Source organism: Passer montanus, unplaced genomic scaffold (assembly GCF_014805655.1).
Source record: "Passer montanus isolate IOZ18808 unplaced genomic scaffold, ASM1480565v1 scaffold100, whole genome shotgun sequence".
Classification (NCBI taxonomy): Eukaryota; Metazoa; Chordata; class Aves; order Passeriformes; family Passeridae; genus Passer; species Passer montanus.
Genome location: NW_024356506.1, coordinates 1,687,124 through 1,712,538, shown reverse-complemented (window position 1 = coordinate 1,712,538; position 25,415 = coordinate 1,687,124). Strand labels below are relative to the sequence as shown.

Below are 25,415 nucleotides of genomic sequence, written 5' to 3'. Positions count from 1 at the left end.
ATCTATCAGCTGTGTGTGACAACAAAGCAGAGCCAGCCCCTCTCCCAGGGGCTGCATTTAGAAACCATCAAGCACATCTACAGTGACAGAGCAGATACTCCTGCTCTTAGAAACCCACCAGTCACTTAGCAGAGAAGTGAGTTATCCCGACTTCCTTCCCACCTGCATTGCCCCTTCCCCAAGGAAATGCTAATTTAGGGGAATTTGGATTCAGTTCTCCAGTTTATTAGAAAGTTTTAGGCATTTATATTCAATCATGCTCAGCTTGTGCTCCCTGAGTTCAGATTAGCTTTCAATGGACTATTTTAATTTTGTTTTAATTTGCAAATGAGGCAGGTGAGAGTCTAGCCTTGAAGGGGGGATGGCTCAGCTCATTCCCAGCCACACTCTGGTGTCTCTGGCTCAAAGGATGAAGCCCCGGAAAAGCTGGATGGATCTAGGAGGGTGGGGTAAGAACTGGGGGAGTTGGGGAACTGCTTTCAGACTAACCATGCCTTGAAAATGCTGCTGCTTACTGTTAACACTGCAGGTAATTCATTGCTTTTTCCACTGAAGGAATTTCAGTTTGGCAAAAGAAATAGTTGTCCAGCACAGACGACTTCAGACTACACCTGTCATACCTCACGTTATGATTTGTCATAAAGTATGATACAGAATCACAGAATCTTTAAGGCTGGAAAAAAAGCAAAGACCATCAAGCTCAATCTTTGACCAAATACCACCATGTCCCCAAAACCATATCATGAAATGTCATGTCTACTCATTTTTTGAACACTTCCAGGGATGCTGACTCCATCACTTCCCTAGAAACCTTGTTCCAATGTCTGATCACTCTTTCGTTGAAGAATGTTTTCCTAATATCCAACCTGAACTTCTGGTGCAACTTGAGGCCACATATATATTTGTTGTTTTTTTTTTAATACTCTGTAATATCAAAATACTTTTATCAGGCCTTAATGAACCAATGCTGAAAAGTCACTGAAGCAGTTCAAACACTTCTAAAAGCAAGATGAAACAGCCATTTTTGGGGGGTTTTGGCTGGTGACAATAAGTTCTCACTGTTTGGACTCTTTGGCATAAATTCATGGGTTTTCTTCTCTGTCCAATCCTTACCAACCACAACTGCAGCATTATATGAGGAGACAATTAATGTAGAACAGAAATGGAATATAGTTTCAGTTACCATAACCAAACCCAAAAAACATAGAATCATGGAATCATAGAACATCCTGAGTTGGATGGGATCCATGAGGATCATGAATCCAACTCCTGGCTCTGCACAGGACAGCCCCAAGTTTCATCATGTGCCTGGGAGCATTGTCCAAATGCTCCTTGTTCCTTTAAATTTGGGTCACCATCATGTCCAGCCAGCCTCAGCTCAGCAGAAAACTGAACATCCCTTTGCATATTTTGCCCATGAAAGACCCCAAGCCATCCCTGCAGAGTGGCTCCTGCCTTTGCAAAGTGTGAAATGTCAGGAGCCAGCCCCCCCCTCCCTCAGCATCATCACACCCACCCTGCCACATTTTGATTTATTGGGCTCTCAAAATGGTTTATTACAGGAGAGTGTTCCTGCCCTGATTCCCACCTTTACACAGGCACTGAACCCTTGCCTCTGTCTGAAGCCTCTCTGAGTTTAGGTTTGTATCTCTTCATTGTGGCTTGTTGTTTTGGTTTTTTTTTTAACAGAAAATAGATTGCCATAAATTTTGCCCTTTCAAGTGTTTAGTGACAGAGTGGAGTTGCCCTCAGTCACATCTGTTTATCCTGGTAAGCACATTTATAAAGTGATTTCCCATCCTCGTTATTCTGTCAATGGCATTTCACACTGCAGCTACTTTAATGCAGCATTTTATCACTTGTCCTGAGGGCTGCTGACAGCTGCCAATTTCAAGGCTTCATTCCAATCTTAATTTTCTTCTTTTCCTTTTCCTTGTCCTCACCCCTTTTCCCCATCTTCTCCTTTATTTCCAGAAGAAAGGGGAGTTAGATGAGTGCAACAAACGCTGAGGATTTCCTCTCCCCTTTAACACAGAGACATTATAATCCCATAATAATCCCATAATGTGAAGTGTGTTAGCAAGGAAAAGTTAAAATTCGGGAGAGTTCAGCCACATTTCACTTGACTATTGGACTTTTCATCTTTTTTTCCTGACAAATTCTCCATTAATGCTCCTGGGATAAAATTTCCCTGCTCTCTTGCTATATAGAAATTGGACTGTTCATCTCCCAGGGAAGGTACTTTGTGTTCTTGATTGCTGTGATCCTCCTGCCATCCAGAAATGCCTAAATCAAACCAGAATAGGCTAAAATCCAGATCAAAGCACAGAAGGAGAGAAATTTTACTCAAGGAATGCTTTTCATACCTCCTTGAGACAGCTCCCTTTTTGCCACAACACTTGTATTTCATAAAACCAAAGAATAATTTAGGATAAAAAAAAAAGTTTAGACCATTGAGTCCAACCATTATCCCAGCACTTCCAAGTCCACCACTAAATCCATATCCCCAAGTGCCACATCAACACATTTTTTAACTTTAATTAAATTAACTTTAATTTTTTTAGCTCCAGGAATGGTGACACAACCTCTTCCCTGTTCCAGTGCTTGTCAACCCCGCTGTGAAGAGTTTTATTTCCTGATATTTGATCTAAATCTCCCTTAGAGATTTAGAGGCCATCTCCTCTTGTTCATTTGTTCCTTTGGAGAAGAGACCGACTCCAACATCAGTCTATCCATGACCATCCAAGGAAAATTTTTAGGGTCTCAGTCTAAGTTTGCCCAAGGGTAATTCCTAGTTTGCTCAGTGCTCCAGCAAGGAGACTTTTACATAGCAAGAAAACTTCACAGGAATCTGTTCCAGTGCCCAGTCACTCTCTGGGGGAGGAACCTTTTGCTAATATCCAACCTAAACCTTTCCTGACACAACTTGAGGCCATTTCCTCAGGTCCTGTCACTGTCACCAGAGCAGAGATCAGTGCCTGTCCCTCCTCTGCCCCTCACAAGGAAATTGTAACTGCAATGGGGTCTCCCCTCAATCTCCTCAAGGGTGAACAGAACAGTGTCCTCAGCCTCTTCCTGTATGGCTTCACCTCTAGAGCCAAAATAATGTTTTGCCAGGACCAGAAATGTTGGCCTGGATCAAGATACTGTCACTGGTTTGCAAGGTCGTATCAAAGTGGGTCTTGAATCATTCTCCAAGACCAAAAGAAAAATTTTCATCTTGACACGGGCCAACCATTCTCTTAGTCACATTTTCACTTAGTTTTATGAAATAGTAAAAACAGTTTTCTTCTTCTGATCTGCAATTAACATGTGCTTCAATTACTGGGATTTTCTTCCAATGGAATCGATTTTTTGCCCATATCGTTGCTGGAATGTACAGTCATGTTGGTGAAAAAGGGCAATGTGCCAGAATATTACTTAGATAACCCAGGCTTGCTTAAATTGAAGGCTTTTCATCTGTTCAATTAAAAGCACACATCAAAATCAGGACATTGTTTTTCTCCAATTTCATTATCCGGACTGATGGCTTATAAATGCATTTATTCATGGGATCATCAGTCTGTGATTATCAAGAGAACTGAATCATAGAAAGGTTTGGGTTAGAAGTCACCTTAGAAACCATCTGGTTCTGCCATACACTGAAGAGGAAGCACAAAACAAGTTGGTCAAGAATGGTTGCTGAAAAACAAATTCTTGTTATTTCCTTGAATAATTCCAGGCGTGCCCCATCCCTGGAACTGTTCAAGCTCATGTTGAAGAGGACTCTAAGAAACCTGGTCTAGTGGGTGGCATTCTTCTGGGGGGAAGGGTGGTTGGTATTAAATGAACTTTAAGGTTCCTTCCAACCCAAACTTTTCTATTATTTTCTGATTTTTATGATTCAGTAGATGTAAGCTCAAATTTTAAAAAAAATCAGGTGACAAAAATCTTAACTTAGACAAAAAGGGAGGAAGTGCTGTAAGACATTGGGGTGACAGAATCTGGGATGCATCACTGCTACTCAAAGAAAAAGAAAATAAATATTTTGTCCAAACAGTCTGGTGAAGAAGCAGCCTACGGATATCACTGGTTATGGATGCATGTTTGAGGTTTTGAGATAAACAACAGGAGAATCAATACAGTACATTAAGAGAAAGATGTTCATGGGCCTGCTCATGATAGAACAAATGTCTAAAATCACAGTGGATGAACTGTGTCTTAAAAGTGTGTTTTCATAGATTATTTTAATACCTTAAAGTCAGGCAGAGACATCTACACCCTGGAAACCTTCAGTTATGGGAAAAGTACCTTGCTCTGGGTGACAAAAAATCCTAATGACCTGCAGAATCCCCCAGAGCTGCTAACAGGATCATCTAATTCCTGTTTAGGAACAAGCCCTGTTGCAGATTGCCAGTTACAAACAACTGAGCTTTACAAAAAGTCCTGGCTGTTTGAATGACGAATAGAGTAATAAAACCTTACACATCGTGGTAAAATGGCTAAAAGAGAACAAAACAACAAAGCACATGCAAGGCTGGTCCTTGTAAGGAAAATCACAGCTCACTTAGCCCTCACAATTCTTTAAACAAGTCGATAACTCAGTGGAAATGAAAAAGAAAGTGTAAATCAGCTGCTTTAATTTTTTTTTCCAGATTGTAGAGGTCTGTGATGTTGTCACTCCTCAGGTGACTACAGAGGTAACTACCATGGAGAGAGGTACAAAGCAATGTCAAATGCAAAAGCAGGTCAGGAGAAAGAAGAAAGGGGGAAAAAAAAAGAGAAGTAATAAAAACCAAACAAAAAACCAACCCAAAATTAAAAGTAGGTCAGTTTTATCCTGACAAAAGGTTAACAGCCAGCTTCCTCTAGGCATTTTGCTGGATGCCACATTGTTAAATATATATATAAGTGATCCAGGAAGGTTAATCTGGTAGGGAGAGGCAAAAAAAAAAATCCCAAAAAAGAAGGCCAAAAACATTTCAATCTGTCATTATGATAATCCTGTAAATTCCATGTTAACATGAAAGTTCTATTCAGGTGCAGAAGACTGTAACTTTTGGTGAGCTCCCTTGGGGCAGATTTCGATACAGAACTATCAACAGGACCAGTTGAACAATCTCATCTGGAGGCTACACAGGTGAAATAAACACAGTTATTCAGGGACAAAAGGGTTACAGGTAAAGCCAGAATCTCCAGGCAAGCCTTGAGACTGGAGGATGGAAAAACCTGCCAGGACAAAATGGATCATGGAGCTGAGTCTGGCTGTCTGGTGAGAAGCAGTCCCCAAAACCTGGGGAGGACCTGGCTAAACATCACCAGGTCTCAAAATACCCTAAGAGGTGCCTGAATCCAACCAGACTAAATTTGGGCAGCTGAGTTTGTACCTTGTAGGATGTGCCAACTGGATTTTAATGCCAGGCTGCATCCAGAGCAATGCTCAGTGTGCAGGGCATGAGAGGACATTGGAATGGATGGAATAATGAACTGCATGGACTTGGCACACAAAAGGTGCAGAAGACAATGCCTGGGGGCAATCACAGGGCAGAACCAGAGCAATTTCTGTAGACAGTCTCATCCAGACTGGACAGAGCTCTTGCAAACATCAGAAGGTGCTAAGCACTTTCAATAATACAACTGTGAAGGATGTCCAACACTGATGAATGCAAGTGTGAGAGGGGGAAATGAAAATTCCTCCTGCAGCTCCTGAGACTCCACATTTGGCACACAAGAGAGGCTTGAGCAGCCTAAGGAAAACCACTGCTCGATGCATTGGTGCCTTCCAGACAGAAACAAGAGGACACACAATGCACCAGGCACTAAATAACACAGGGCTGGCAGTCTGGCAGCACTTCCCTGCTCCAGCCTCACTCGGAAGGAGAGGATTAATTCATCCCTGTGCTAATGTAACACAGCCAGCGAGTGCCAGCATCTTGGTGGCTGAGGAACAACGTGGCTGAGGCAGGTGGCACTTCAGTGGCACTCCTGATCCCAGATTTCAGAGGAGGGGGTTCTGCCTCACCTCGTTTGGAGGTCACCAAGCATCACAGAGCCTTCAGTACCATCTGAGACATCTGCTCAGCCACCCACTCAACCAAACAGAGAAAACCCACCTGGGAAACAGAGTGCTTGTTCCTCACAGCTCCTCCCAAGCTATTGTGGCAGCCTGTTTGATGGCACACAACAATAGGTGCTCTAACTCCATAGGAATTGGGAGAAAAAGAACAGCAAGAAGCATTTATGTAACAGTCTCTAACCCAAACCTCATTGTTCCCACACAGAGTGCTGCAAAATTAATCAGTGTCAGGTTCAGGGGGTGTGGAGGGATGGAGAAGAAGAAAAGAGAGTTCAGATGGAGCTAGATTTGAAGCCTAGACTGTTCTCCATGGTGTAACAACTGCATGGGTCTGGTGAGGATGTACTGGTGCCCTGGGGACACCAGAGCTGTAAGAACTGATATGGCCCTGTCCTCAGTTAGGAGATGACATTGGAAATTTTCATCTTGCCCCTCAGCCTGCTCCAGACCTTCTCTGTGTTGCACAGATTCCAGCCCCAAAATCCCTCTGGACTGCCCTCTGCCTGCAGCAATGATGGTGATCCCATGAGGTCTTCTCAGCTCTGGGAACACACAGCAGCAAGGAATCCTAAAAAATATTCCATCTGACTGCTTCCCACCCCCCAGCAAAGGTCCAGGGTAAACAGGAGAGAACCACAGCACCCTGAGATTTAGGGGATAACATGATACCTTGAGGGAGGGACAAGGACAGAAAAACATTGAAAGATGATCTATGTGGCAAGATCTGTTTGAGCGTGGCTGTAAAATACCTTGTGCTCCTGCAAAAACACCCAGGGGAGAGGAAAGCTGTACATGACAGAAATGCTGTTCATGCTTTTCTTTGGAGGAGTTTGGAAGTCATTCAAAAGGAGAGACCAGTTCATTTCATGGAAGTCAGTGGATCTATAACAATTTCCCATAGGTGGGGATCCACCCCATAAGCAAATTTATCCACTCACCAAATTCCTGACGTTTATTTAGGGAATACCACCCGTATTTAAAATCTACTCTTTTATGAGAGACTCTCCTTGGGTCTCTCATATGAAGTGACTCAGAACAAGCAATAATTTTCCTCCTGCCATCCAAATAAAAGGAAGGAAGTTCCTCTAAATCTTAATAGGCAAGCTGTAAAAAGTTGTGACATTCAGCAGCACCTGGAGCTGAATGGGAAGACGCAGGACTAAAAGACACAGAGTCCTTAATCCTCAGATAGGGAGACAGGTGACTGGTGGAGAAATGCACAGCCAGTTCCCTGCTTGCATTTAAAGCTCTTTATTCCCTGGCTCAGCAATTCCGCTGCGGCATTTATTTTTAATGCTTTATTTTTGCAATTTGACTTTCTAATGGCAACACCTGAAGTCACCTTCCTTAACCCTTCTCAGTGATATAAATTGGAAAGAACATCAGGGGGAAACAACTGAGGGAACACGACTTAGCCTTGTCAGACTTCAGTAGGAGGTGGCTCCCTCCTAAGCAACCAGCACCAACGTGCAAAGGTGCAGGATTTCCTTTTATTTCCTCCAGATACACTCAGGATAGAAGGATCTAATCCTAAAAGTCCTTGCATCCCAGTGCTGAGACTTATATTTACAAGCATGAGCTGAAATCAGGGAGGCAGAGGAGTCATGGGGTTTGCTCTCAATTTCCTTCCGCCCACCCCTCCCAGCCCCACTTTACATTTTTTGGATGCACTTAGCAAGGAAAGAGAGGATGGGGAGAAATACCTTGTGTGACAACTGAAATGCTCCAGAAAATTAATTTCAAAGCACTATTTTAATGCCAAATACAGGGGCTGGTGCTTACAGAGTGACTTTGGGTCCAGGCTGCTCACAGCACCCAGGAATCAAATCAGGCTGAAGGACTGAGGTTTGCAGCAATTTGCAGGATTTTTATAGAGACTGTCAAAACAAGACTAAATATGAAATTCTGCTGAATCACTGCTGATCAAGACATCATTCATTTTGCCTCTTTACTGGTCTCCCACTTCCCACTGTCCCCACCCCATGCTAAAAATACAAATAAAAAAGAGTAATTTCTGCTCTCACCTGAATTTTGTTGAGAATGACACAAATCCCTGGAAACCACAGGAGGGAGGAATAGTTGTGTCTGTTTTTGGGCAGTGGGGAGAGCACATGGGTTGCTTTGTGCAACCCCCTTCAGCTGCAGTGATTCTGGGCAGGTGCTTTCTTGCCTGAGACTGAACCATCAAATTAATTCAATCCCTGTTAAATTTGAGTTTTCTGAAGGTACTTTGGTTCACCTGTTTGGTACAGATGACAGAGCAGCTGAAAAGATTCTGTTCTAAAGGGAAAATAAGGCCCAATGTTCAGACCAGACCCACTTCTTAGGGCAGTCCACGGCCTCCCTGGGCTCTGGGCTAAAGATGTGAAAACTTCCTATCCTGATACCACCCTCAGATTATTGTCCATTATTGATTTTTTTCCCTGCTAGGTAGCAATGAAGTTGCAATAAAAAGGACAATCAAGGGACTTCAAGGGTTTGGGATGACTGATTAGGGGATCAGGAGCACAAGCAGTGTTGTGCTCTGTCCTCCCAGGAGGTTGCAGTGAGGTGGGGTTTGGTCTCTTCTCCCAAGTAACAAGCAATGGAGAAGAGGAAATGGCCTCGAGTTCCACCAGGGAAGGTTTAGGCTGGATATTAAAATAAAAAAAATACCAGAAGAGTTGTCAGGTCTTGGCACAGCTGCCCAGGACAGTGGTGGACACATCATCCCTGGGGGATTCAAAAGATGTTTAGATGTGGCACCTGGGGACATGGTGTAGTGGTGAGTTTGGCAGTCAGATCAATGGTTTGATTGATGATCTTAAAGCTCTTTCCAACATAAGCAATTATACGATACTATAATTCCTCAAACTCACTGGATTTGTGGCCAGTTCCTGAAATTGGTTAGGCAGAGAGAAAGTAGCTGCTACCTTCAAGCAGTGGTCTTGCAGATGAAGTGAGGTTTTTCCTACATGAGGAACTAGAGGCCTTTTAAGAGCGTGTAAGAGCTCTCAGTGCTGTATGAGATTCCAAGTTGCTCCTCCTCAACAGCAACAGATATCTGGGCTCTCACCACTTCCAGGAGAGAAAAGGGTCTGCTAAGGACCATGAGAGGGGCAAAATGAGCAAAGATTCCTTTTACAATGAAGCATAGTTCAGAAAATCAGCACAGGCTGATCGAAGTCTCCAGCACTCAGCTCTGAGCACTGAATCCCTTGTGCCCATCTGTCTCAGGCCCACAACACCCAGAAACTCCTCTTTAACCCCTCACCACCACGTTGTCTGACACAACTGACCTGTAGGCTTTCCCTCAGGTGTGTTTCATGTGTACAAGCACAGAGCAGGTCTTTCACCCCTGCCCTTACTCCTGCAGCCTCATCTTCACATCTGAAGATTTGTCGGAGGTTCTCTGTCTCTGACAGAGCAATCTGTGCTCTCAGAGAGGCTGCTGTTCAGCATCTCCTGATAAAGTCATGGTATCATGGGTGAAGCTTCATATCCCAGCATATCCCCAGCAGGGAAGATCTGCCTTCAGTTACAAATGAGGATCAGTGTTTTCCTTGAGCTTCTTCCAAGCTGAGTGGATGACAGTGTGTTTTCTGAACAGGAGCACGTTCCTTCTGCCTCACAATTCAAACAGGGAGACAAATCAGAAGCTAAATATGCCAGATCTTGTGTTTGGATCTCTCATCCCAGCACAGTCTGAAGAGAATTGGGTATGGAAGTATAGAACAAGCAGCATTTTAATCCTGGTACCGATCCTGACTCTTTCCCAGGTCTTAAGCAAGGCATTTACATTTCTATGGAGCTCCACTGGCAGAAAAACAATCCATAATGTCTCAGTTTCTCCAGCTGTGAAGTGGGAATAAGAGCACGGTGAGAAATCCGTGGCAGCTTTTATCCCTTGTGGGAGAACTGACAAGGAAAGGTGAAACTCGGGAACATTTGTACCAAAAATCACCAGCTCAAAAGGCAGAGTTAAAAATAAGCAGATGTTTGTTAGTGTAGGTACAGCAGAGAGTCATGGAATAGTTTTGGTTGTGAAAAACCTTAAAGTTCATCTTGTTTCAAACCCCTGCCATGGGCAGGGACACCTTCCACTATCCCAGGTTGCTCCAAGCCCCATCCAACCTGGCCTTGGACACTTCCAGGGATGGAGCAGCCACAGCTTCTCTGGGCAGCCTGTGCCAGGCCCTCCCCACCCTCACAGAGATTTTTCCTAATATCTGATCTAAACCTGCTCTCTTTCAGTTTAAAGCCAAAGAAAAGTTTAAATTCTGTAAAGAAGGAAGTCTTAGACATTCACAGGAACACTTTGAGTGACCCAGAAGAATCCTTTGAGTCCTGACAGCTTAGTCGAAGATGTTAAGAATAAAATTACAAAAACATCTGGACATGTGTTGATATTGGATCTAAAATCCTTCTACCACACATCCTTCAACAGCAATCCCTTAGCCTTTAATAAGAAGATATTTCAACTTTTTTCTTTATATCAGTAGGAGTCCATTTTTTTAAATGTGTTGATATTGGATCTAAAATCCTTCTACCACACATCCTTCAACAGCAATCCCTTAGCCTTTAATAAGAAGATATTTCAACTTTTTTTCTTTATATCAGTAGGAGTCCATATTTTTTTTAAATTAAGATTTTGATGCCAACATGAGCAAACCACATCTGCATTCCAGTTATTGCTGGATAAGAGAAATATGACATTTTCTGAAACCTGACTCTGGTTGTATCTCTGCATCGAAATCACAGAAATCATTGGGTTGGAAGGGACCTTAAAGACCACCTTGTTTCAACCCCTTGCCATGGGCAGGGACACCTTCCACTATCCCAGGGTGCTCCAAGCCCCATCCAACCTGGCCTTGGACACTTCCAGGGATGAGCAGCCACAGCTGCTCTGGGAAACCCATTGGGCACAGGGTCACCTCAGAGGACTTCTCTTCCAGGGACACTCACCTTTCTGATGGGTAAAATATCCTATTTCCCCAAATAAATGGCAAATGTGTAGCAAAGCTTGAACTCCTGCCTGAGGTGACAATGGGTGGAAGAGGAGGGAGAATGAGGCTGACTCAGGAGCTTACACAGGCAGGGAAATAGAGATGTTTTGTCCTTAGATTGAAGCAAGATTAACACGTGAACTTTTGGTAGCCCTCAGTGGTGCAGTCAAAGGAGGTGGAGAGATAATGGGATCATGAGATCACAGGATAATTCAGGTTTGAAAAGGCCACAGGAGAGCTCAAGTCCAGCCTCTCACTCACAGCAGGACCAACTCTGAGGTCAGGCCAGGTTTCTCAGGGGTCTAGGTAAAAATTTGCACTGAAGGAAATATATTATAACACTAAAATTTGCAATTCTACATGGCTCCTAGGTGAGTCTAATAGTCTTTCTGCCTCAAGTGAGTCGTCTGAGAGCCTCAATAGAGATGGGAAGAGGTGACTTCAGTGCAGAGAAGGAAATGACAACCGGAGGAGACACTCTGGGTAGATAAATGGTGAACAGGGTGATGGGGATAGACAGTTCTGTAACAACCTCTTTCATAAAGGAGCAATTAAAAGTATTAAAGAACACCTGAATTAAATGAGCCTGCACAGTGCAGAGGGCATAAACTAATACTGTCTTTGTCATCATCCTCTAAAATTTGACATTCATTGTTAACAATGTTAAGAATGTGATTTTCAGTCTAATTTCTGTGAGGATGTGGGAGAATATTCCTGTCAAGGATAATTTATAAAGGACCAGGCACCTTGTGGTAAGCAGGAGGGAATGGGAACAGGTCTTGCTGCAAAATGTGGATTTCATTGTCCTTCTCAGTCATCTCTTCCCTTGTTACTTCTGTGGGGTCTTTCCAGTACCCTTGGTTCACTTCCCTCTCTGCTGAGCTCTAATGAGGGAGGGTTGACTCACTCTCCAGTGGATTCTTGAGATGCTTCAGGGCTTTGCCAATGGGAACTTTTATATTTCCATGACTTAGACTCACCTGCTGTTATTCCCACTGCCTCCCTCCCCCCGCCCCCCATCCTGACTGGGGAAAATCCTGATTTTCCTACCCAAAATAATTAAGAAAAAAAGCACAGCACTCAGGTCAGGAAGGTAAGAAGCCAAACCTGCTGGGACAGCTCTTTTGAGCACTGCTAGAGGATCTCAGGTGGTTGATGGGCTATTGATGTCTATTGTTATTAATTAGCATCAGAGAACTAGAGAGTGAACCACTCTAACCTGATAGGTGAGAGGGTAATTCCCCTTTGAGGCAGCAAATCACAGCCACAAAAATTGCTGGCAAAAAAATGAGGCATTTGACGTTTGTACTGTCTGTGCTAACAGAAATAGGGGCAAGATATTGCCTTTGTTGAGACAGTCATCATCTGGTGGCAAAATCTTAGGCAAAAGTGCAGTAAATGGAGGAGGAAAGTAACACATTCTTTTCACCAAAGAAATATTAACACTTAAGCAGGAGGATTTGCAGAAGAAAAACAATATTTCACCACCAGCACTGGAGATCTCTCTCTTTCCAGCTCTCTGCCTTATCAATGCACATTGACAGGTCATACACGAGACTTTAGCTCAGTTTCTGTGGATATAAATATGCAGATGTGTCTTCCTAAAATTCAGATTGTTAGCAAATTATGTGTGTCTCAGCACTATTTTCTCCTTCTGCAGAGGAAATACTTCACTTTTAGTGGGTTCTAAAGTCCATCCCTATTCAGCAAAGCTTTTAAGACACACATAAGGGATTTGCTGAATCCAGGTTTTCATTACTGCCTTCTTCATGCAAGCTCACTGAAGGAATAGGGCAGGAAGGAAAGGGTTTAGGGCAAGACTCCCTGACACTAACAGGCTTTGGATAAGGCACTGGGAATGTAAGTGAGAAAAGGAAAATTATCTCTAGCACACAGTGGAAACCTCTTCAATTTAGTTAAAAACACTTCACTACACACAGTTTAGTCATAAGGTTACACCTGAGACATGAGAAATTGCCTAGGGCTAAAAAAGATTTGTGATATATTCCTGAAACCTGGCTGTCTTGCAAAGGGATATCTGAGGCTGTACACGTATCCCTGATGAAACACTGATTGCAAAAATATACAAGCTCTAATAATTTCCATGAGGAGAGGAAGAAATATGGTTTTAGCTAGGCAAGAAGAAAAAGTTTAGACTTTTGCATGCAGTCATAGCAAAAGTGATGTGTGAGCAGAAAGGAGATGATGAGAGAATCTTCACAATGTGTTACCCAGTGGTATTTCATCTCTTGCCTCTCTTGGATGTGCTGGGATTACGGAATAGATGGATGTGTATTGATATATTTATATGAGTAGCACTTAATAAAGAGTGGGAAAATGGAAAGAAGGAAATACAGCATGTGATGTGTTTGCAGTCTTAGTGATAGAACCTGAGGGAGCAGTGTGGAGCTGTGTCAGGTGAGGTTTAGGTTGGATATCAGGAGAAAGTTTCTTCCCCCAGAGGGTGACTGGGCACTGGAACAGCTCCACAGGGCAGTGGTCACAGCACCAGCCTGACAGAGTTAAAAAAAAAAACCACTTTTTTTTGGGAAAAGCTCTCAGGGACATTCTTGGGGTGTCCTGTACAAGGCCAGGAGCTGCACTATGTGATCCTTGTGGGTCCCTTCCAGCTCAGGATAATCTCTGGGGTGTCCTGTACAAGGCCAGGAGCTGCACTATGTGATCCTTGTGGGTTCCCTCCAGCTCGGGATAATCTCTGAGCCTCATAGAACCCCTGAATCTAAAATGAACAAAACTTTCCAGACCTGACTGGCATGACAGTGGCAGTTTGAAAGCAACGTGCTAAAGATGTGCAGATTGAGTGGTTTTGATGTGAAGGGAAGTCTCTTACAGCAATGCAGGAGTGTTGGAGGCCACAGGGGCACAGAGAGGGAGGCATAGTCAAATCAATATTCATTGGAAATGGCCACTGCAGGATTCCACTGGGATAGGCTGCTCTTTGTTCTCCAGACTTGCTAAGGCTTCTCCACATTTTCAAAGAGGCCAGCTGCTGTTTTCACTACACCTCATTTCGCCCTCAGGCTTGCACAGTTTCCCACAAAATTCATCCTTAATTCACCTTGCTATTCCTCTTCCCTAAATGTCAGTGAGGACTAGAGGAAATTTTTGTGATCAACTCATAAATCAATGGGGCTGCAGCTGTGCAAGGACATGGGAAATGCCTGTTCTCAGGCACTGAAACTGAACTTCACTGCATGCACATCATTAAATCCCCTTACCCTGAAGAGTGTGGCTGCACCAAAACTGCCTCTAGAAAACATTAGCTCTCAAACTGTGTCAATAACTGGGTAAACACTGGCTAATCTGGGTCAAAAGTCTGTCAGGATATGCTTAACAACTAAAAAGTGTAATGAACATATTCTAGTGTCGTTGCTGAGTTGAATTTACTAGTGCAGAAATTATCTAGAAATTTTCCATCAGGACTTGTAATCTCTGAATTGGATCCACGGGGCTTTTTGCACGTTTCTTCTGTTCAGCTCTGGTACAACACCAAAATCCTCTCTACAGTCTGCTGCTGCAGGAGCAAAGAGCTAACAAATGGGAAATAATTGAGAAGAGAGCGCTGAAGTGACTGAAAAGCCAGGGAGACAAACTTGTGAAGAGGAGGATAACTGCTAGTATTTGAAGAGTTTAAAAGCCAAAGGGGAAGAAGAATTATTTGCAGGGTCCAGCAGAGTTTCACTAGGTGTAAAAAGCCGAGAATGAGAAAGGGATCTTTAGCAAGAACAGAGGGAAGCATTTCATCAACACTGAAGCCTGCTGGACCGTGAAATAGTCTCCCGAAATAAATGGTAGCAGTCCTGAAGCTCCGGTCATTTTAAATTAGACTGGGCAGCATACTGGAGCTGGTTCTTTAGGGAACAACTCAATACCAGTCCCAGGGATGGCCATGTCAACCTGGCAGGCAGCTCTGCAGCTCAGGATAATTAGGGTCTCCAATTCTGCCATGAGGAGAGCTTGACACTCACACGGCGCCAGATCGTTCACGGGTGGTGCTTGTCATGATCTTGTGCTATTTATACATTACTCTGAGTCAAAAAAGCCTCTGTGAAGAGACAGGCAGGGCCCTCATAAGTCAAAGACCTGGACTATTGAGGCTGATGAAAGGTATAAAATAGCTTGCACTAAACCCTCTAAACTGCATCCATCGGTGAGAGATTTTACCGAAAACAGCCCTCAGCAAGAAATGATACGTAGTAATGAGGGAGAAAGGAACATGTTTGAACTAACAAACACCCTCTGCCAGACTCTGTGGGGCTTTCTTTTGTTTTATTTTTATTGTGCTTCATTTTCTGCCTGCCTACAAAGGCTTGAGTGACAGGCGTGGAGGCTGGCATCTATCACTTCTCTCCAAAACAGATAGGGAATAAACATCAACATTTCCCAACAACGACCCAGAGGGAACAACCTCTTCTAAAAATAAAAGCATTTGCCTCACACCTGTTGCCACAGCCTATCCATCTCTCTTTTTTGCCAAGGGATGCATGAACTGAAATGCAGTTCCCGGGATGTGTTTTGCTTTCCTCAGGATTTCATGGAATCACAGAGTGGTTTGGGTTGGAAAGGACCTTAACCCCTGTGCCATGGGAAGGGAGACCTCCCACTCTCCAAGGTAGGAGAATGCCCACTCTGAGAGCAGAGCATGGGGATGGGAAACTGCTGTGAGAGAGGAAAAGGGTTGGTGGACCACCTTGGGGGAGGTTTTCCTCATTTTCCTTTTTCATCACCCCTGGGGAAGCTGTCTGCATGTGGAGGATCCCAGGAGGCTTTCTGAATCAATATATCATTTAGAATCTTTTTTTTATAGGTCTTCCCAGTCACCAGATGAAATTCTGTGAAGTTCCCCATTCAGTGCTCATCCATTTCTTCTCAAACTTTTATCTCCTCCCATTTTTCAGATGACCACAGGCGCAGAGGAAAGGTATGGGATGGTAAATGATATATATTATATATATGTATATTTGCTATGACAGAGCTTGTGCCAGCACTGAGCACTGACAATGCACATTGCAGTTCAGCTCATGTATTTCTGATGGCACATTTTACAGTGCTATATATAAAGCTGTTATGGCATCTATTATTCACTGCCAATACAGTTCAAGTTAAAATAGGTTTTATATAACAGTTCAAAGCAATATTTTAAGAAATAACACTTGTGTCAAGGCTGCTGTGTCCTACCAGATTTTGACATTTCCAAGCAATAAAGATCTTTATCCAAAATGTAAGGTTTTGGCGAGACATCTCCGCAGACGTCTCTGGTTTTAATCTGCAAGCAATAGCAAAAGGAGCACATTTAAATAAAATGAACAGCCAGGTGAATTTTTGACTTGGCTGTTATCTGTCTAGGTGGAAACTGTGAACTGCAAAGTGCCTCGAGGGATGTTCCTGAGAGAGAACAATGTCCCATTAACCCAAACCTCTGAAGAGATTTTGGAGACATGGAAAACACACAAGTGGGAAGAAGTCGTTGGAACATTAAGAAAATGTCTCTTATAGCCACAATTTTATATCTGTCTTTCAGGACACAAGGTGAAAAGAGAATTTATTTCCTTATTTCTTCCGCAATGAAGAAGGTTTTTCTTGCAAAAAGGATAAATTCAATGTCTCTTAAAAAAAAGTCCCATGACTTGTACCAGCACCATGAGCTTCTCTAAAGTTGTGTGTAATCAGAAGATGTGATGTTTTTTTCAGTGTCTCCTGTGCTGCTCAAAATCTGCATGTTTCTGGTGCTGGATATGCAGCAACATGGAAATCCCAGTGAGACCAATCTACTTGCACAAAACAAGCTCTGCACAGCTCTGTTCTTAATTCTGGTCCCCAAAGAACAAAGGACAACAAATGCTATACATCAAATTGGCAATAAATTTGGTTTATTAGTTATGTTTGGCAGCTAGAATAATGTGTCATTTTAACCTTCTTGGCGACTCACTGGTTGTGAAAATATACTGGAAAAAAGTTGTTGTGGTGACTGAGCTCAAGGAATCCTCTGTGTACCCACAATTTCTACTGAAAACAGGGAAGTTTTAATGTGCAAGATGAGTCCTTTCACAAGAAATATGCTCATGTGGATCAACAAACAGAAAAACAAAACACAGTGAAAATTATTTAAAAGCACCATCTGCTTATTCAAATACAGCTGGGGAGAGGAACAATGCTGTCCAAAAAAACTCATTTTCATTATATTTCTTTCAAAAGAGATGTTAAACAAAATGCCATCGGTCCTAAATATTTTCCCCCTGAGGAGAAATGTTTAAACTACATTTGAAATAATTTGTGTGGAATGCAGCCCTCGTTAGAGGATGAACAGGGATCTTTGAGAGCAAAGGAAAATGGATAGAGGAGATGGGGAAAAACCGGGTAATTCTCAGGAAGCAAAAGCCTAAACATCATTAACTGCTCAAGCTGACTAAATAATTAATTGCATAAACTAAGCTATTCAGAGGTAAATTCATAGGAGGCAGAAAGGTATCCAGGATCAAATCAATACATTGAATCTATTGAATCAATACATGAACGTAGATTTTTTTCTTTAAATGTTATTTAGGATTGTGATTGGGTTCACTTCACCCCCTCAACTACCCCACCATGGCCACTTGGCCCTGTGCAGCTTGGTGCACAGACATCAGATTGTGGCTCAGAAATGGGATTTAACCAGCAAAATAAATAAAGATCTCTCCAAGGAGACACAACTTCACTCTTGACTTTGCAGTGCTGGTGAGCTTGAGGCACTCTTTGGGGTTGCCATTCCCCACTGCCTAATGGGCAACTACTAAATGTGGGTTGTTTTTTTTTCCTGGGGAGGACAGGGCCAATGTAAAGACAAACTAAAAAAGGCTCAGACTGTGTTTCAAACAAAAGGGATCACAAAATCACAGAACCGCAGAATGGCTGAGGCACCACAGTGGGGTCATCTGGTCCAACATCCCTGCTCAAGCAGGGTCATCCCAGGCAACACAGCACAAGATTCTACTCAGACTGTTCTCACACATCTCCAGTGCTGCTCACAAGATCATTTCAGAAATACATTTGCTACCATCCCTCTTGAACATCCAAGTGCAGGAACACCCCAAAACATGCATTTTCTTTTCAACAAAGTTCCCCACAGTTTGTTCTGCTGGATGCACTGAGATCCCTCGAAGTGCAAAATGACAATTCACAGCCAAAGATGCTCAGTGTGAGAAAATTTTTTGACAGTTTCACCCCTAGTAATGGACACAAGTCCACAAAGCTCATTCCTCTCTGCTCAATGAACCACAACAGAAATTAGACAAACACTGACCTCGACCTGCTCCTGTAAAACTGTCAAAATTTCTAATTTGGAGAGTTGAGTCATATGTGGCCATCACTGTCTGCAAACAGAGGTCCCAACCTCAAAGCACCAGCCCCCAGCAGGAACTTTTGTCCCCTTTTTGTACTGTTAACTCAATCACAATTCCTGCTGTACTGCAACCCAAAATCTATCCTGATAAAATTAGCCCAATCCAATTAAAGGACAAAGTATAGCCCTTAATTAAATGTTCTGATTATTCTGAAGCCCTCTTTTTTTGGTTCATCTTGAGTTTAGGTCCGTAAAAGCATACAAATTAGGAAGGTTTAACATGTTCTTGTTTTACCCATTTATCACTTAAATTTAACTAACAAGAGTTTCCCAAAAGCATAAAAAGGGAGGTATAAAAAGAAAAATGTGGGATGTTTAACTTATTCAGGCCTCTTTTTGTTTCTTTTATTGCATATTTTTATAGTGCATATTTTTATAATGCTCTCAAAAAAAAAAAGGGGAATAAAAATAGTATGTCCTGTTTTAACTATGTTTAGAACGTCCAAATACTTTGACACAGCAAAATACTGAATAATTTGAAAAGGTTAACAAGTTATTTCCTTTTGTCTAGCTATTATTCTCTCTAATGGTAAAGCTGAGTGTTTTTTGCCTGTGACAAATTCCAGCTGTTGAAGTTGTTGAAGTTGCTTTGCTGCAGAGCCCAGCTCAATTAAAGCACTTCACCACAAACTCTGCTGTGGAAGACTCACTGGGAAGAACCCAACCATCAGCCCATGAGCATTAACTCTTGTCATTTTCGTTACAAATCACACATATTTCCAACTTTTCCTTCTATCACTGATTCCCATGTTCAGAAATTCTTCATAATCCCCCCGCTTTTAGTGACGCCATAATGGCAGCGACGTAAATCAGGATTTCCTTCACGTTGAGCAAGGCACAATGCAAAGATTCTGCACTTCCAGCTCACAAAATCTGGTGGTGGGAGGAGGTTACTGACCTCAATCTGCTGGATGGCCTCTTCCCGCTGGCGGATGGCTTCCAAATCCTCCTCCGTGATTTCCGAGAGCAAGGCTTGGTCCTGGCCCTGGTTCTGCCACGCGCCATCACCTCCATTAAAGATCTTCTCATCATCAGGCAGGTCAGAGAAGGGGGCCTTAGGGCTCTGCTGAGATGGGAGAATGGAAAGAAAGGAAAGGAAGTGTAAATGTTCTCCAGTTTTACGCAGCTTTAGTGTGGGGAAAGGAAATATTGATATAAGAGATGGCGTAAACAGTGGCAGAAAGGTGAAGAGGAGAAAAGTAAATTACATGAGAGGAAACATTTCAAGTCTCAAAGGAAATGTCCTGAAGGACCTGAAGTCAGATCTGAGCTACTGTTGGGCCCCAGTAACCAAATTCAATTTTCCACAGTTCTGACAGAAGAAAACACTGATAAAGAAAACACTGATGTGTTGACAGATGAAAAAATAACACATTTACCTTGTTTAATTTCCCTGGAAATTCTACCTGAATTAGACACTTTCTCAGGCACAGAGAAATTCTAATCATTTGTATTGAAGATGTTATGATCCAACTTGCAACATTCAAAATACAAAGCCTCCAGTCTTTTCCATTTATGAGATAAATGGCAAAGCTTAAAAACGGGGAAATCACTGCAGCGATGTGAGCGCAGAGTGATCAGCTTGAGCAGCTCACAGATTTGTGGTGTTCACTCTGTGGAGTTTACCTGGTTTTTCTGGCACACCTGATCACAGTCATAGAATCACAGAATGGTTGGGGCTGAAAGGACCTTAAAGATCATCAATACCTGGCCTGGAACACTTCCAGGGCTGGGGCAGCCACAGCTTCTCTGGGCATCTCATTCCAGTGCCTTGCCACACTCTGAGGAAAGAAATTCTTCCTAATATCTAACATAAATATCTCCTCTTTCAGTTTAAAATCATCCACCCATGGCCTATCTGCCTGTTTAATAGGCTTCTCTCCCTTTTTTTTTTTTTTTTTTAAGCCTCTAACTTGTTTTATAAGCCCCAAGATACCATTTTCTTCTATTTTGGGAGCTGCACTTATATTCAGGTCCAGATTTTAAAACCTTGTTCAAGAACTGGTTGGATCTAAACAAAAAGTAGGGGCAGAGGTTTAAAAATGTCTTTTCCACCCAGTCTTTGGGTTCTGAGCCTGTGTCAGGTTCAGTCCTGGTGGGACTTGGAGAATGAACTGACTCAAGGCTGGTTTGTAGGCTGAGATCAAGTTCTAAACCAAGAGGTGCTGTTGAAGGCTCCAACCTTACAACTGCATGGGCATTCCACTTCAAACAATGTCAATGGTCCTCTAACTTGGTCTTGAGCTGAGATTTGACTCTTAACCAAAAGTTACAATAAAACAGAGCAAACCAAGTGCTTCTGATGCTCTGAAGTTGAAAGAAGAAATGGCAGTGGCCACAGCACATCCTTGACCTGAACATCCCCAAAGCCTCTGAAAGCTACAGGAGAAAACAAGTACTCAGGGGGATGTTCAGTTCTCTGGGTTTATCTGAAGCACAAACACTGGGAGTGATGCCCAAAAAACAAAAGCCTTTGCTGTCTTACTGTGGCTTGCATCTTCAAAAGTATTAATTCCCATGAATTCCCACAGAGTAAACAGGAAGTGAGGCCATGGAGCATTTAGATGGAAGGGCACAGGACTGGAGAACTGGAAGGACTGGGAAGATTTGAGTCTGGAAATGTTTATTTAACTCTCTAACTCTGCTTTAACTCCTTAAAAAGTATGCAATTCCTGCATTTAGAAACAAAATAATTTTTGCATTTGCTTACACTTAGACTTTGTCTTATGAAATTAATTCATTATTATTATCACCATACCTAGCTGGAGACAAGGAAAATCACACAACGTGGTGAAGGAAGGGGAGTGATGGAAGAGGTAAAAGGAAATAGGAAAATCAGCATCAAACAGTCAAGTATCTTTCAAAATATGAGCAGAAGATGAAAATCTTTGACATTAATGTCTTACATTGTTTCACCTTCTGCTTTCCAGAGATCTAATGAGAAAGGGTGTGTTACAGGAAGAAAATAATCATTTAAAATTAGGTTAAAGATTAATTTAAACTTTATAAGACATATTTTAATAGGATTAAGATACTCTGGGGGTGTTTTATTCACTAATTATTACGTGCCTTGGACACTAACTTTCCTGGTAGAGTGTTTCAGTGCCAAAAGAGTGTATTAATGGACTCTGGAAAAAACCCTTGGGGTATTCTAATGCTTCATTTAGTGACAGACATGTCCTCTCATCTTCACCAGGGGGCTCAGATGAGCAGAGGCAAACTGCACATGGCCAAGTGGGCTGGAAGAACCTAAGAATCTGCCTTGTGGAAACACAGGAGAAATGTTCTGATGAAATTTGTGTGCTCTGGTCGCAGCAAGGATGCTGCACCAAGGACCTCAATGTCCACGAATGGACACTCAAAGCCATGCTTGCCCTATGCAGGTCTGAATTTCAGGGGAAGATGACAAATTTACAAGTGCTCAGATGTTTCCTGTTCTGATGTGGGAGCACAGGGACAACAGCAGAGGCAGCAACCAGCTCTTGAGATTAGGTTAGTCCATGGATCAACACAGCTGTACCATAAATATGCTTTATCTTGGCCTATGTCAACTTTATTTGTCATCCTCACTTGCTGGGCATGGTATCTGTAAATAACACATCCCCCCGGCAAATTACTCAGAAAAAACAATGCAAGGGCTGCTGCTCAGTCATCTTTTAGAAGGAAACCAGCAACCCCTGTGTTTAAATAGGTAAAGGTCTAGACACAGATCTTTTTTCTCTAAACAAAGTAGTGACCTAAGTTAATTTCAGAGCTGCTGAAGGCAATTACATGTGTTAGCATCCTTAACATCTCCCAAAAAAATCCAACCACAGCCGCTGAATGAGTAAATCAGTAAAACAACAGGATGCAGAGGGACTGGTATTTCCTTCCAGACATAAAAATGGCTCCATAATAATGTTAAATACAGACACCACGACCTGCTATCAGGGTCTGTACACTGTGCTAACAAAGAAAAGTGATTTTTTTTTTTGTGCTGTCCATGGTACTGAACCCTTCATTTCTCTGATAAGGCAAAAAAAATCTTAAATCTGAAACTCTGAAGAAATCTAATCACTTCTAATGCCTGTGATTGAAAGCTGCATATAGCTGGGCTTATCAGTGCTCTTCATTCCCTTCTGAGTTATGTTCATTGCCATGTCTGACAAAACATTTTATTTATAGCAAGAAAAGATCAGATGGAGGGCACTCGCTGAGCCTCCACAGATAAAGTTCCCTTTGACACTGCACTAGAAGGGGCCATAACTCCCTGTACAGGCATTTCCACAATAAATTTGATTTAGTGCAAAATTTTATGCCCTGTGAATCTCTGTGTAATTTTCTGTCGGATTTCCTTTCATAAATTGTTAATTGGATGTGTTTGAAGTTGTTCTTTTGTTGAAATTTGCCTCTGGCAGATTTTTGTCAAGATGTATCTATAAACTGAACCCTGCCAATGGAAAAAAAAAAATTATAGCAGAGGAAAAAGTTGAGTATATCTGATATGCTCAGTAGTTCTTTTAACACGAAATCCTTAGGACTGAGGGTCATACCATGCTGTTGTTCATCATATCTGAAAAATTATGCCCAGGCACAACATTTTTCTTGTTGGATAAAATCTTTTCACCAGGATAAAATCGTTGCTGCTTACAACTACATTTTTTTATCAGATTTATTCTGCCAATGGGGAGATGCTATATGCAGCTGCTGATAGGGGGAAAAAAAATAAAACGGTTTTATCTGGATGGTGACAGCTTCTGTCAGTTCCTTTACTTTATCAGCAGTAAAATCTTTGCCTCAGAAGTTGCATGTTTGAGACCCCTCCGAAAATAACCCCCTCCCAACCTTGGTCCTGCCTCACTCCCCATTTGTCTATCAGAAGGGACAGAATACCACAAACTTGACAACTCTTGTCACACAAAATCACCAAGCAAGGCATTGAAATGACCTCTCTCCTGGCTCCCATATGGTTTTTATTCCACGGAGAAGCAGAAATCTGATGGGAACTCCAGCTAACATGACACCAGCCAGCCCTCACAGTCCATCTGCAGAAAAGTGGGAGTCTCCTGTAGCAGTGAGAGTGTCCTGACACCTCCTGCAGCTCTTAACATCAGGAACTTTAATCATGACATTCCTGATTGCCAGTTACAAGAACTGTTCCCTTACCATAAATGCAGGGCATGAAATATTGACTGCAGTCAGATGAGAAGTGTCTTTAAGTGACAGAGAAATGTTTAGTAATTTCAAACGAAATTTTCCTCTTCAATCCTCCCAAAAACCTGAAGATGTAGACAAAAATTATACAACAGAGGACAAAAATTATACAACTCCCTCCAGGGAGTTAGTCCACTCAGCTTAGTACAAGATGGATAATAAAGGTGAGAAATAAGATGGGCCTCTCACAGTCTTGTCAAAAGTAACTGTTAGAGTTGATGTAAATAACCAAGATTTATTTAAGCTGGATTTACAGACTGCCCACCAGGTGAGTGACACCACAGGGACAGGAGAATGAAGGGCTGAGGAAGACACTCACAAATTCTACTTTCTGCCTCAGCATGAAGACAGTTGAGAAGGGAACTTGATTAAGCCTATAATGAGACAGCATAAACCCATTCCTACATCACCTCCTTCCACTCCAAACTCCACCAGGCTTGTGTCCTGGGCAGGAAGGTTTAACTTCTGTGTGTGAAAGTCTGGGAAGATGATACAAACACAATATCTTGGGATGGATGTGGTAGAGCTGTCAGATTAGAGAAGGAGAGCAAGAGGCTGGAGAGCAGCCCTTGGAAAGGGATCTGGGGGTTCTGGTTGACAGCAAGCTCAGTTCGAGCCAGCAGTCCCCCACCTGGACTGAAAAACTAATTTTATAAGAATAAGAAGGAGCACAAGTTCCTTTTTCTCTGACCACTGTTCCATTCACATGCACATTTCAGGCATCTGGAGCACAGAGGGGCTGTAAGGCCCTGGAGATGCCTTTGATATGCACAGCACCATTCACAAATTCCTTGTTATCTCCCAGTTTATAGGAGCACAGGTAAAAGCAGTCTCACTTGTCTGAGCTAATTTTGTGCTACAGACTGCAGGCAGCTCCAAGGAAGGAAATCTTCTGGAACCATGAAAAAAGAGCATTTCAGAGCTTTTATATGACTCAGGGAGCAAACCAAGGAAGGTTTCTCTATCTTCCCCAATCTCCAGAAGCCTCCTGCACCTCTAGCAGGGATATGGCCAGCTCCAGCAGCAACCTCTACACCTCCCACAGCTCCTGCAAACTCTCACATCTCCTTGGGTAACGTTTGGCTCTGGCTTTCAAACCAAATGCAAATGCAGAGATGTTTATCTCTTGCTTTATAGTACATATAGACACATAAACAGCCTTTATGAGGATCTCCTATTCTCAGCAGCATCCAGGCTCAGAGATTCACATTTTATTGCGTGTAGAATAATGAGGCTGGAGTGTCTGCATTAGAGATCAATAAAACACAGTGCAGGGAGGGCCACAGTGCAGAGCACTGCTGGAGTTACACTGCCTGACACATTTTTAATGGCAGGTTGGCACTGCAAAGTTTCCTGGGACAAAAATGACACAGAGCAGCCAGTTTGGCCCGACTATCCCCAAAATACAGCCAGGTTAAGGCTGGCAGATAAATTGGATTAGGTGATGTCTCTCAAACCATCCTTCCAAAACAACTAACCTTGCAGGCTCAATGAAATTTAGAGCTGTGCCATGCCAAGCAAAAGCCCAAAGCAATTACAGGTAGAAAGGCCTCAGGCAGGCACAGAACAAGCAGCGTGGGACTTCTAAATCTTTTAGAGGAGAGAAATAGTGATATTACAGCTTTGCATTATCTCTCACACAGAAGATCACAGCAGTGATTGGTAATCTGAGCTCTATTGTCTTAGGAGAGGAGCTTCCCACAACAACTGGGAAAGAAATGAATCACAAAAAAAATCACAAATTAACCATCCCCTGCTCTTCCTTTTCACTCAAAAAAAGCCA

The 25,415-nt window shown here is 42.6% G+C and overlaps 1 protein-coding gene across 6 annotated transcripts in view; it reads right to left on the bottom strand.

Moving 5' to 3' along the window:
* The window catches only part of TSNARE1 (t-SNARE domain containing 1), a 450,340-nt gene that overhangs the window by 192,128 nt on the left and 232,797 nt on the right, over positions 1-25,415 (bottom strand). For 5 of the 6 annotated variants that reach the window (XM_039714443.1, XM_039714426.1, XM_039714434.1 and 2 more), the window contains one exon: positions 19,338-19,505. In XM_039714443.1, the coding sequence (XP_039570377.1) occupies positions 19,338-19,505 (168 nt within the window). The remainder of the gene's footprint in view (positions 1-19,337; positions 19,506-25,415) is intronic. The other variant, XM_039714471.1, reaches the window with a different exon arrangement.